Raw genomic sequence first — 13,389 nt, forward strand, 5'->3', positions numbered from 1 at the left:
TTTTAGCTTATTTCGATGAGTTCTTTCCGCCAATGAAATCAGAATTGCGGTTACATTTTATAACCCTAAAAATGTTGCACAGTGTAGTTTATTTAAAATAAACTGGATATCGGACAGATGATTTGCATATATTAGGAATTCAGTTGACGGCGGAATATAAGAACATGTTATGTATATAGAAATGTCCGGAAGGGATAGTTATATGCACAGAAATTTAATGTCCATTATTTCGTGGGACGTTATTTCTTCAGACGCTAATTCTGAGTCAACTGCAATTATAACTCCACCTCCACGTCGGGAGGGACGTTCAAGTCTATACGTTGTGAACTTACTTGGAAAGACTTCGGAACTAAGAATTTCCGGTTTTAACCAAGTTTCTGTAAACACAGTAACATGGGAAGCCAAGGAAAAACTATCGGTATACAATTTGGTCAACTTACTTTGTAAACCTCTTGTATTCTGATAGAAAAGTGGAAAAAAGTTTTGAGATAGATAAAGATGAAGATGTGGATGGCTCTTTTAAGGGATTTCCAACTTCCTTTGAACGAATTTTCTTTTTTCTAACTTCGTACACTTTAACAAAAATGCCTGCAGGCCAAAAATTGGCTGAGCACATCGTTGCAAAAATTAAATCGTTCAACCTTTAAATCATCAATCTGAACTTTGTTACGGAAATAGGCCGTAATGTCCAAGGATGAAAGGTCAGGATTCAGCCGAGAAACAAAAATTTGTTTCCGTTGCGGTACACAGGTGACTGTTTTAGGTACCACGCATGTGACAGGTTTTGGTACTACAGCATTTATGGCTGCAGTACGAGTTGCAGTCGCTACTTCAGACGTTAAGTCAACATGCGGCGTTGGAATCATTTCTGTATTTTTTTCAACAGATTTTTCGGGTGTCTCATGCGGCAAAATCTCACGTCCCTTGCATTCGGAACCCGAATCTTTTTTAGCTTTCGACCTGAGTACCATTTGTGCGGCAGCTGAGGTCGACTGCTGTGCTGCAGACCCCGGATCGCCAGAGAGAGTTTCACTAGCGACTACCGGAGAATCGGTCTCAGATAGCATACGGCTATCAAGCGCCACAAGAAGATCCGTATTTCTACGGCTGTAACGTATTAATTCCGTTTTTGTGAGCCGTCTTATAAAGATTGCCTGCGTTTCATAAGCAACACATTCTTCACAATAGTAGCGCAAGCCACTTCTCATGTCGATTGCATCGCGAACCAGGCCCGAATAGCCAAGGCATTTAGCATGAAAAATACTATCGCACAAATGGCACGGAATGCTCTGCTGTCCAGCAAAATGAATGACTTGCATTTCTTCGAACAACAGACAGCCGATATTCGCGATATTTTAAACCACAGTACACAGAGAAAAAAGCTACGAGAGTAAGAGAGCGGGAGTGAGCGTGCAAACTAATTTTTTTAATTTAAACACAAAACAATCACTATGCACTCGCGAAGCGAACGGATGTTGTTAGGGACATAAAAAGCTTTATAAATGTAAGAAAATATGAATTAATACCCGATGGTTTATGGACAAAAAGAACAAAAATTCGGAGCGCAAGACAAAAACACGACAGTTCACTGAAAGAGCGAAAGATTTTCACTTAAACACAAACATATAAACTATTTTAGCTCCATGCGTCGACTTCAACGGCTGGTGGAGAGAATCGGTTCTTAAATTACTCATCACGGTGCCCTCCATGCCATTTTAATTCGGTTCAGTTAATTTGCATTCAAACTTGTTTCACAATTCGTTCAGTTATTATCGTGGTTATCTTCATTGACGGATCATTTTTCTGATCTCCTGATTTTCACTTGTTCACTATTAATTTTCATTGGATCGTTTTGGGCTTCACTCTTTTAATACATTTGGTACCGGACACTCATTTTTTTTAAATTGGGCAATGGTAGTGACCAGTAGTGAGCCTCGGAACAGCTCGCTGCTATGTCTTCTTCAAATTCAGTAGCGTGGGGATCACAAGCGCTGCGGAAATTTACATCAGAGTATATTGTCCGATGAAGTCCCTATGTCCGATTTTCTCCACGGTTTTGGTGATATTGGCGGCGGTGTTCGTCTCTTCCGATCCTTGCTAATCAAAATGCGTGTCCTTATCGAGGACAATTGAAGAGGGTAACGGGTCCTGTGTCCTGGTTGCATTGGACTTCGTGAGCAGATGCCCGAAGCCCGTGAGGAAAATCCTCCTCCTTCGGAGCTAGTGGCTACCGTCAGTATGAGACCAGAATAGATTCTGCCTGCCTTCTCTATCCGGCTACGGTCTTTATTACCAGTATAGAGCTTTTTCTCAGCCCCCGTGATAGATTCGGTTATTTAGGTGTTCCCACCTATGATTTCCCCTATCGGTGGTGTCAATGCCCGACTGATGCACTTTGCCAGCTGCTGGTGTAGGGTTACCAGTAGGTCGATCGCGGTCGTTGTTCTGACCGAAAAGATCGTCAAATTGCACATTCCTTTGCTTGTTTCGGTGAGTCAACGGGTCGATTGCCCCTCTCCCTTTGCCTTGAGATTCGTTGTTGGTTTCTACGTGCATCTTTCTCCATCAAATAAATTGAAGGAGAGGGCGTACGTAACAATTCGTTTTCTTGATTGCATTCTACATATTAGCTATAGAATTATTCTTAAAAAATGGCAAGTTCGCAGTGCGGAAAAATCAGCTGTTGATGCTAGAAAAAAGGAAATACAAGATAATTTGCGAAAGGAAATGGGCATATTGGTGGATGTTCCCAAGCCTGGTGATACTAATAACGGCAAGACAGCTAGAAGATATTTCCAAGAACCAAAAAAGGCTGCCAAAATTACAGGAGTAAGCTCTGTATTAATTTATCGATTCAGCGTAATCTTACGCACCTTAGCATGTGGATATAAAATTGATACAGAAGCCTTTCGACATTATGCATTTTTTTTTTTTTGTATTTTTGTATTTGTATTTTATTATTACGTGTCATCCTAACGCTACAAGTTTGGAACTTATAAATTAATGCGCTAGTCACAGATAGGTGCAAATATTTACTTATTAAATGACTTAAAACTAATTTTATATATAAAAGAAAAACTAACCTAAGTCGCTTTCTAATTTTACTTTAATTTACCTAATAGTGTTTTTAAGGTGTGAGAGTAGCTTTGTTTTGAATTGCATAGCACTGCTAATATTCTTTATATGGCTGGGGAGCTGATTCCATGATCGAATAGCATTTATTACAAATTGTCTCTCGGCTGTCAATGATCTAGGTCTTATGCAAGTTAGGTTGTTTGCTCTTCTAGAGGCTGTAAATTGGAGTTTTTCAAATAGATACGAAAGTTCTTTTTCGAAAATAATTTTATGGAGATAAATTAAGATACGCATCTTTATCCATTCATTAAGGTCGACATTAAATATTTTTTGTGAAAATTCCGAGACATGATTTCTTGGTGGTAGGTTGAATATGTACCTTGCTATGCAATTGAATACCACCTTAATTTTGTTTTGGCTGATCGTGTCACAATTTGAAAAAACTTCTATTCCATAGCAAAGCACTGGAGCAATAAATTTTTTGGCCATCATTAAACGTATATGAGTGGGCAGGCAATTTTTGGTTACGGATAATGTTCTTAATATGCCATATGTTTTTCCCACAGCCTTTGTTATGTGATCATTCCAGGTAAGGGTCCTGTTGAAAGTGAAACCTACGTTTATGGCTGTTTCAACATATTCAAGTGGCGCGTTATTTATGCTCAGAGGCTTTAAATTATTAAGAGCTATTTTCCTTTTACTTATGATAAGACATTTAGATTTTAATGGGTTGATCCCAAGTCCATTGTTGCCGGCCCACTCACTTACACGTGCAAGATCCCTGTTACAAACATCTATACACTCATTTATTCTGTTTAATAGACGACTCACATACATTTGGACATCATCCGCATACAAGTGGACATTGCATTCAGACAGCGCATTGGGAAGGTCATTAACATATAAAAACAATAGACAGTACAACGGATTGACGACGATTTTGTAGGTACGAAGACACAAGTTTGACAGAAGCTTTAGAAAACATGAACATGTTACGTAACTTGGCACAAAGGACATTATGGTTTACAGTATCGAAGGCTTTACTATAGTCCAGTAAAACTAAGAGTGTAATATTATTGTCGTCTATTTGTTCCCTTAGATCATCTGCAATTTTAAAATAGCTGAGGTGCAGCCCCTTTTTTTCTAAAACCTGACTGACAATTGTTCAGCATTGCATTGTCAGACATAAACTTATTAATCTGATCAGCCATTAAATTCTCAAAGACTTTTGAAAGATAGGGTAAAATGGAGATGGGCCTATAATCATTGCTTGATTTTAGAATTTTATTATTTTATTTTATCATTGATAATCCAGTATTACTGTCTGGCGATGGCTCTTAACGCCTGCGCATCGCAATGCATGTTCTCTTCATGCATCTATACACTCATTTATTCTGTTTAATGGACGACTCACATACATTTGGACATCATCCGTATACAAGTGGACATTGCATTCAGACAGCGCATTGGGAAGGTCATTAACATATAAGGAAAACAATAAGGGACCAAGAACACCCCTTGGGGTACACCACGATTCACATTTTCAAACGTAGAAGAGACGCTAGACAGTACAACGGATTGACGACGATTTTGTAGGTACGAAGACACAAGTTTGACAGAAGCTTTAGAAAACATGAACATGTTACGTAACTTGGCACAAAGGACATTATGGTTTACAGTATCGAAGGCTTTACTATAGTCCAGTAAAACTAAGAGTGTAATATTATTGTCGTCTATTTGTTCCCTTAGATCATCTGCAATTTTTAAAATAGCTGAGGTACAGCTTCAGTTTTTCCTAAAACCTGACTGACAATTGTTTAGCATTGCATTGTCAGACATAAACTTATTAATCTGACCAGACATTAAATTCTCAAAGACTTTTGAAAGATAGGGTAAAATGGAGATGGGCCTATAATCATTGTTTGATTTTGGAATTGGAATTATTTTAGCCGTTTTCCAACAATCCGGGAATGTGAAGGCTGTCAATGCACTATTGAAAGTATGCGTTATGTATGGGAGGATTTTTGGCAGCAATATTTTTATAAACTTTGGGTTTATGTTGTCGAGCCCAGTAGCGTCACTCTTAATTCTAAGTATACTTTGTAGGACATCACACTGGTTAACACACATAAACCTAAACCTAATATCACAGCCTATTCCAGGTACAAATTGTGGGTTCAGGTACTTATTTTCAGAGATTTCAGGTACTGTGCAGCTTAAGAACTTTTTATTAAGATCATTAACATCTATTTCTTGCTCAGCTCGTGGTTTGGATTTGCATATTCCAAGGTTTTTGATTATTTTCCATGTCTGAGTAGTAGAAGCATTATTGAATTTACGGGAATAGAAATTTTTCTTGGCGGTTTGAGAAAGTTTGGTCACTTTTTGTCTCAATGCCTTAAACACCGCGTAGGCTTGAGGTGTCCTGTATCTCTTCCATTTATTGTACGCTTCGTCACGCTGTAGTATTGTGTCTTTTATGATTTTATGGATCCATGGTTTTTCAGAAGGACGAATAACTTTTTGACGGACAGGAACAAGACAGTTATATAAATAACAAATATTGTGTTGTAATAGGTTAACTTGTTCGTCAACTTCGGAAAGGAAATATATGTTATTCCAATTGCACAAGTTAAAGGCTAAGTCCAAAAGGTCGTAATTGATGCCTCTAAAATCCCTAAAAGCTATTGCATGGTCAAAATATTGTAGGTCAAGTGCATAAGTCAAGAATATTAAGTCATGTTTTGAAAAGGACGGGACAACAAGTTGGTCATATTTAGCTATTCTATCTGTGTCAGACACAAAAAATAGGTCTAGGAGCGAGTTGCGAGTTTTGGTAAAATGTGTTGGGGATACGGAATTTACTAACTTCATGCCCAGCGATTTCATGTTTTCTGCAAGGTGGGACTCCCTTATAATGTCGCTATTAAAATCTCCTGTTATAATTACGTCTGAATAATTTAATGACACGTCTGGGAAAATATTTAAAAACTGCTCATAGTTAATCCGGCAATTTGGTCGGTATATACACACAATTAGCAGTTTATCGGCATTTCTTCGACATATAATTTCTACAAACAAGTATTCAATTACACTGCTAGTCGGATGTTTACAAACAAACGTGGAACTTAACTTTTTACTCACATATATTGCAACCCCACACCCCTGACTATCACGGTCAGAGCGATGCAAATTATAGCCATCACATTCAACTAAGACATCACATAACTTTGGGACAAACCAAGTTTCAGACACACACATAACATCGACGCTTGAATTGATAGAGAGGTATCTAAATTCTTCAATTTTTCGTGTGAGGCTTTGGGCGTTTAAATTACAGATGCTTAGACCTGATCTATTCTTTCCGAAAATCCTTAACATCGCATGGCTGTTTGATCGATTTGAATTTATATTATAGCTGTCACCCATTTTGAATTGTTCATCTGAGAATTTAGCTGCGCACGCTGTTTACAAATAGACATGAAACTAAGATACACCATATTGATAAACAAACTAAAATTAGAGCGACTGATTCTATGCCTAAATAAATATAATAATGTTAATGATAATATTTTGTGTGTTGGATATAAATATAAACAGCTTTTAGGCGCGATAAGTATTTTCTGTTAAAGCCCCAGAACTAGCAGTGTCCAGGGCAACCAGTTCATCGGGTGTGCAAATTTCCATTTGAGCTAGTTCAGTCAAGCTCTGCACGCAAATCGCCTCTCCTCCTACTCTCTCCTTTACGTAAATATCTCCACGCCTAGAGAAAACAGATGTTAGTCGCTTTTGCCTCTTGAGATGCATCGCCCGCTTAAAAATTTTATGTTTTGGTTTCGTCAGCTGTTCGTTTATATATATAAACGCTGGCGAGTCTAGGCCGATAAGCTTAAAGCTCAGTTGCGTTTTCTTCTCTCTCCGGTACGCCCCGACCGCACGCAGCAGTGCTGTTTTATCGTGCACGTGTTCCATTTTTATAAAAATAATTGGATCCAAAATTGTATGCCCCGACTGTCGCAGTCGCATTCGAAAAATGGATCGTATTTTCGGCGGCGGGGTCAGTTGAAGTAAGAAACACAGTGCGTTGAAAAGTGCTCTCACGTTCTCCCCCTGGACTTGTGGGACACCATGCCAGCGCAATTCACAGACAACTTCAGACTCACTTTGCCTCCAACTCTTCGACGCGCTGGGTATGGCAGTCTTTGGCCAGCTTCACCTCCAGTTCTTGGATCCGTTGCTTCAACGTGCATATCTCTCTCACCTCGTTCTCCAATTGAGTGACTCGCAGAGAGAGCTTGTTGCAATCAGCGCTATCAACTTGAATTTTTCCTCCAGGCTGCCGGTTATGCGTGCCTCCCCATCTCGGATCTCCCCCGCAAGACTCTCCTTGAGCTCGGAAAATTTGAGGTCGATCGTTTGCAGCAGCTGAACATCGGAGTCACGGGTTCCCTTCAGTTCGGAGTGAGTTTCCTTCCTCAGTCGTTTTGCTGCTGAAGCCATAGTGGTATTGGTAATGAGTGTTTTTGGTTGAGCGTTTTGTTGTGTTGAGTGTTTTTTGTCTCTATGCTTTGTGTTATGCTTGGCACTGTTTTTGTGGCTAGTTTGAGTGTTCGTTGCAGTGTAACAGTTCAATTTGGATATTTGTTGTTGCACTTCTGATTGTCGCCTTTTTTTTTAAGTGATTTAATAGTTTAAACCGATTTATTCCGGGCAAAAAATAAGTTTAGATTATTTTAATGATTTTTATGTTTCTGCAGTTAGCAGTTTTTGTTTTTTTTTCAGCCGAGTTTTAAGTTTTATTCGGTTTTAAGGCGGAGCTTCTCAGACGCGCGACTTGCTTGCTTGCGCTTTGATCAAACCGCAATAATATTTGTGGACTTGTATCCATGGTTTTACATGCCTACATCTGTCAATAAAATTTTAATGCATGGTGCAGAAATAATACAATATTTTGCCCTTCCGATAGGTATGATGTCAGAAGAAGCTCTCGAGGCCAGAAATAAATATTTGCGTAAACATCGTTAACATCACACTCGAAAAAATTCGCGAAAAAGCACTATGGAAGACTTGGCCAATGCATTGTTTATTTCATCGTATCCATTTATTACCATGCTATCAAAAGGCTTAGTTTCCCCTTACAAAAGCAATGAAATAGTAGGCAATAATGTTATCAGTCTCCTTTTAAATGAGGATGTAAAGGAAGACTTATCTAATGATTCCTCATCAGATACCGACTAGCAGCGACTACTGCTAAATCAGTCATTTCTACCACTGTGCGATGGGCACTTTTGGTACTTTTTTGGTATTTTAAAATGCCTCAATGTGGTACTACCTTGACCGATGAGCAATGAAGCAAAATTGAATCTAATAAATTCAATTTTGCTCATTTATTAGAGATACTGTAAAATGGGATCAATAATTAAAATTGATTTGATTCTTTTTGTTGAATTGTCAATTCTTTTGCGACTAATACGGTGCTATAAACAAATATGAACAATACAAAATTATTTTAGAGGCCTAACTACTAAAAATAACGCTCATATTTCTAAATAAAGACATAACTGCGTCTATAAATTTATATAAAATTGCCTTCCTAAAAATTAATGCCGGGTATGATAAAATTAAAAACAATTACAAATGTGCAGCCATTAGTTTAGTTTAGTTCATTAGTTTAGAAGCTACACTTCGTCAAAGTTTAAAAAGCTAAAAATGCAAAAATGCTGGCATTAATTGTTAATGCTGAAATCGAGCCGATACCAAATACCAAGAAAGAACGCCGAATTTACGTGCGCACACGACAAACGTATTTTATTGAGTGAGAGGTACAAAGCATCATAGAGCGGGAGAAAACAAGAAGATAAAGGAATAGGAGAAACTATCGCTTAGAGATGTGCAAGTAGAACGATATAACTTGTAAACTTCAACACTTCTTCTCAAGTTAGATTGTTCCTTACAATTTTTGATTTAAACCAAGCGACTTTACAAAATTATTATGCTTTTCTTTCTGTAATATGATGATACTCGCGAATATGATGATACTTGATGTCGACATGCTTGGTCCTTTTGTGATGCACAGGATTCGATGCAATCTGCTGTGCGCTTAAGTTGTCGCCGTTTATCTCGATGGGCTCTGCTTTCGGATGAAATGCTATTTCTTTTAGTAGACGACGCAAGTAGATTGCTTCTCTGGATGCAGTGGATAAAGCAATGTATTCAGTCTCGGTGCTGCTGAGCGCGACTAATCCTTGCTTTTTGGATTCCCAGGAGAAAGCTGATCCACCCAGGTAAAAACAGTACCCAGAGTACGATTTTCTATCCAGACTATCGTTTGCCCAGTCTGCATCGACAAACGCATGCAATCGTTGACCGGTCTTGCGATAGTGTAGCTTTAAGTCGATCGTCTTCGACAGATATCGCAAAATGTGTTTTGCGCCAGACTCATGCTCGACATGTGGGTTGGAGTTTCGCTGTGCTAACTTGCTTATAGAGTGCATGATGTCAGGACGCGTTGAAATAGCCAGGTACATTATAGATCCGATAAGTGACTGACAGTCAGTTGTATCTACTTCGGCACAGTTGTCACTATCGCAGCGAATTTGAAATCCAGGGTTTAACGGCGTTGAAACAGGTCGGCACTGATTCATGTTGTACTTCTCAAGTAGAGATTTAATGTACTGCTTCTGACACACAGAAATTGTACCACGCTCACCCTGTCGCTGTATCTCCATTCCAAGAAAGTGATGCAATGGACCATTGTCATGAATATTAAAACTTTCGTGCAACTTCTTTTTGATACTATCCAGATCACTCTTTTGCGAACAAGCTAATATGATGTCATCGACGTATATGGCTATCAAATTGTACGAATTCTGACTTATTTTCTAATACAGACACGGCTCGCTTGTAGTAGCCTCAAAGCCCAATCCTTTTAAAGTGTCATCCAGTGTGCTATTCCAGGCCCTGCCAGACTGTTTGAGGCCATATATAGCTTTGTTAAGCTTTAACACGTGGTTGGGATGTTGATCGCTGACGAAATTCTCTGGCTGCTTCATATATACTATTTCGTTCAATTTACTGTTCAAATATGCATTTGAAACATCCATTTGATGAAGGTATAGCTCCTTTTCTGCTGCTACTGCCAACAAAAGCCTTATATTCTCATATCGAATGACGGGTGAAAAGGTTTCGTAGTAATTTATTCCATATTGCTGGCTGCACCCCTTGGCTACAAGTCTGCTCTTAAACCTTATGATATTTCCTTCAACATCTCGCTTAACTCGGAACACCCACATGGATCCTATAGCTTTTGCACCTGAAGGAAGATCTACCAAAGACCAAGTCTTGTTTTCGATAAGGGCCTCATATTCACGTTCCATAGAATTTTGCCACTCAGACGAATGCGTGCCCGTTAGTGCCTGTTTTACTGTGTCGGGCGTCTCAATGTCATGATAGCTTACAATATTGTTGACCATATTGTACTCTTTTCTTGGCCTACCTCGCTGGCCAGTGCGTATAATCTTGGGCCTACCTGGACCACGGTGAGCACGTACACCATCAACGGGGCTGCTTGGCGGACTGGCATTATCTTCTTCAAAACTCTCGAACTCGTCGCCATCAGAGTTTTGCTCATCTGGATCTGGATGCTCGCCTTCTGGAACTGAGTTCTCCGCGTTGACTTCTTCTGGAGCTGCTTGTGCTATTTCGCCCTCTGCTGCACCGACTTCTTCTGAAGCTGCTTCTTCTCCAACTTCGCCCTCTGCTGCACCGACTTCTTCTGAATCTGTTGCGGCTTGTGGAAACTCTAAGATAAATGAAGTAAAATCGTTAGTGCTTGCCTGTTGATTACCCGATACTTCTTCGCCTTCAACAAATTTGACGTCCCGCTTTTCTACGATTTGTCGAGCCTCATTGTCGAATAGTCGATATGCCTTGGCGGTGAGCGAGTAGCCGACGAACGTGTACTCCTTGCCCTTAGCACGAAACTTGTGGTGATGCATCTTATCCAGTGCATATACGGGTGAACCAAAAATCCGTAGATGCGCGACCGAAGGCTTCTTGCCGCTCCACTTTTCCATAGGGTTGATCCCGTCGAGCGCCTGCGATGGAGATCTATTTCGTAAGTAGCTTGCAGTTGCAACAGCTTCTGCCCACAATGGCTCCTCAATGTTTTTGTGCAGCATCATACTGCGCGCCATCTCAACAAGCGTTCTATTCGCTCTTTCGGCCACACCGTTTTGTTGCGGGGTGTATGGCACGGTTAATTGTCTCTTAATTCCACACTCACGCAGATATTCGTCGAACTTGTGGTTTATATACTCCCCGCCATTGTCACTGCGAATCGCTTTAATTCGCTTTTGTGTTTGATTTTCAACTAGCTGTTTGAACATTTTGAACTTTTCAAATGCCTGATCCTTGGTTTGCATAAAGTAAACAAACACTCGCTTTGAAAAATCATCGATAAAGGTTATAAAGTACTTTGCGCCACTTATCGATTTCACATTTATCGGTCCGCACACGTCCGAATGAACTAGTTCCAAAATGTTATTTGCTCGCGCGTGACTTTTTTTAGGGAATGGCAAAACACAAATCTTGGATTTGTTGCAGGTGTTGCAATTTATTTCAACCGGAATGTTATTAACGTCAATGCCTTTTACACGTTGATTTACTATCAGTTCCTTAAGGTTTCGATAATTAAGGTGACCATATCGATTATGCCACACGACCGCCTTTTGTTGCACTGAGAACAATCGGTTCACGTTTAAGTCACTGAACAAAAATAAATTGTTTTGCAGTTGCGCCCTTAATATAACAGCTCCATCTTTTGCCGTTACTGTCGCTCGATTTTCTTTAAAATACACGGTATGCCCATACTGCATTGCTTTGCTAACGGAAAAGAAATTCATTTGTAAATCTGGCACATACAACACGTCTTGCAATGTTATTTCACAATCGCTGGTTTTTATTTTGATGTTTCCTTTGCCAGGCGATTCAATTATTTTGTCCGCTGCTAACATAACTTTGTCTTTTTCTTCGACCAACGAAACAAACGCACTTTTCACACAGCACATATGAGAAGTTGCCCCACTGTCCAGGCACCAAGTCTGTTTTGTTATGTTCTCCTGATTCACAGCAGCAAAAACCGAAAACGATAATCTTTCATTGCTTCTCTCTTCGCTTTGAAATTTGCCTTTACCGTCTTTTCCTCTGTCTCTACACTGCGTTGCTTTGTGGCCACGTTTGCCACACACGAAACACTTTCCGTTAAATTTACCGTTTTCCTTTGCATGTGCGTTTTGTTTTTCGCTTCTCGAACCAGCATAATACGCGTGTTGCTTGCTATCCTTCTCACTTTTCTCGTTCATTCTTTCGGCCTCTGCCAAAAGTTTGATCTTGAGTGATTCAAAGACCGGTAGCGAATCTCTTGTTTCCATAGCAACAACAAAATGTTCATACTCCGCACTTAAACTTGACATTAGAATTATCACTTTTAACTCCTCGGGTATTTCGACGTTCACTTCGTTCAATTTGTCAATTATTTCCTCGAAATTGTTCAAGTATTGAACCATGCTTTGATCTGCCGAGTATTTCGAATTTAACAGTTTTTTAAACAACAACACTTTTCGAAGTGGTCCTCTTGAGACATACACCTCGCGCAACTTGGCCCATGCTGCTAGCGCTGAGGTTGCATTTTTCACATAACTTAACTGCGACACATTCACATTAAGAATTATGCATGCCAATGCCTTTTCGTCCATTAAGTTCCATTTGGCAGCTTCCTCGGATGTTGACTCGTTAGTCAACTTCAGCTTGCCACTAACGATGCCTCAAAGTTCTTGGTGTACCAGAACACTTCGCATCTGAATACTCCACACATCGTAATTCTGATCACTTAACTTTTCTATTTGATACGCACTCATCTTAGTTTCGCGAGACTGGGCCCATAACCAATGTTAATGCTGAAATCGAGCCGATACCAAATACCAAGAAAGAACGCCGAATTTACGTGCGCACACGACAAACGTATTTTATTGAGTGAGAGGTACAAAGCATCATAGAGCGGGAGAAAACAAGAAGATAAAGGAATAGGAGAAACTATCGCTTAGAGATGTGCAAGTAGAACGATATAACTTGTAAACTTCAACATTAATGGCTTCGTTAAAAATACACGCCTAAAAATCGAAATTAGTTTTATGACTAATGAGTGGATCTCAATGCTGTGTATTCTATTACCTGTAAAATGAGTCTTTGATGGCGGAAATCAGTTTATTACAACTCAAATTAGAATTTAAAAAAGTGTCAAAAACGTTTTTTCAC

General features: G+C 39.5%; 1 protein-coding gene across 1 annotated transcript; it reads right to left on the reverse strand.

Annotated features, from left to right (window-relative positions):
* Positions 1 to 9,065: 9,065 nt before the first annotated feature.
* Positions 9,066 to 9,803, reverse strand: LOC138912112 (uncharacterized). The gene has a single exon (XM_070211968.1). The coding sequence runs from the start codon at positions 9,801 to 9,803 to the stop codon at positions 9,066 to 9,068; it is 738 nt and encodes a 245-aa protein (XP_070068069.1).
* Between the last annotated feature and the right edge of the window lie 3,586 nt (positions 9,804 to 13,389).

Source organism: Drosophila takahashii, chromosome 2R (genome assembly GCF_030179915.1).
Source record: "Drosophila takahashii strain IR98-3 E-12201 chromosome 2R, DtakHiC1v2, whole genome shotgun sequence".
NCBI classification, from domain to species: Eukaryota; Metazoa; Arthropoda; class Insecta; order Diptera; family Drosophilidae; genus Drosophila; species Drosophila takahashii.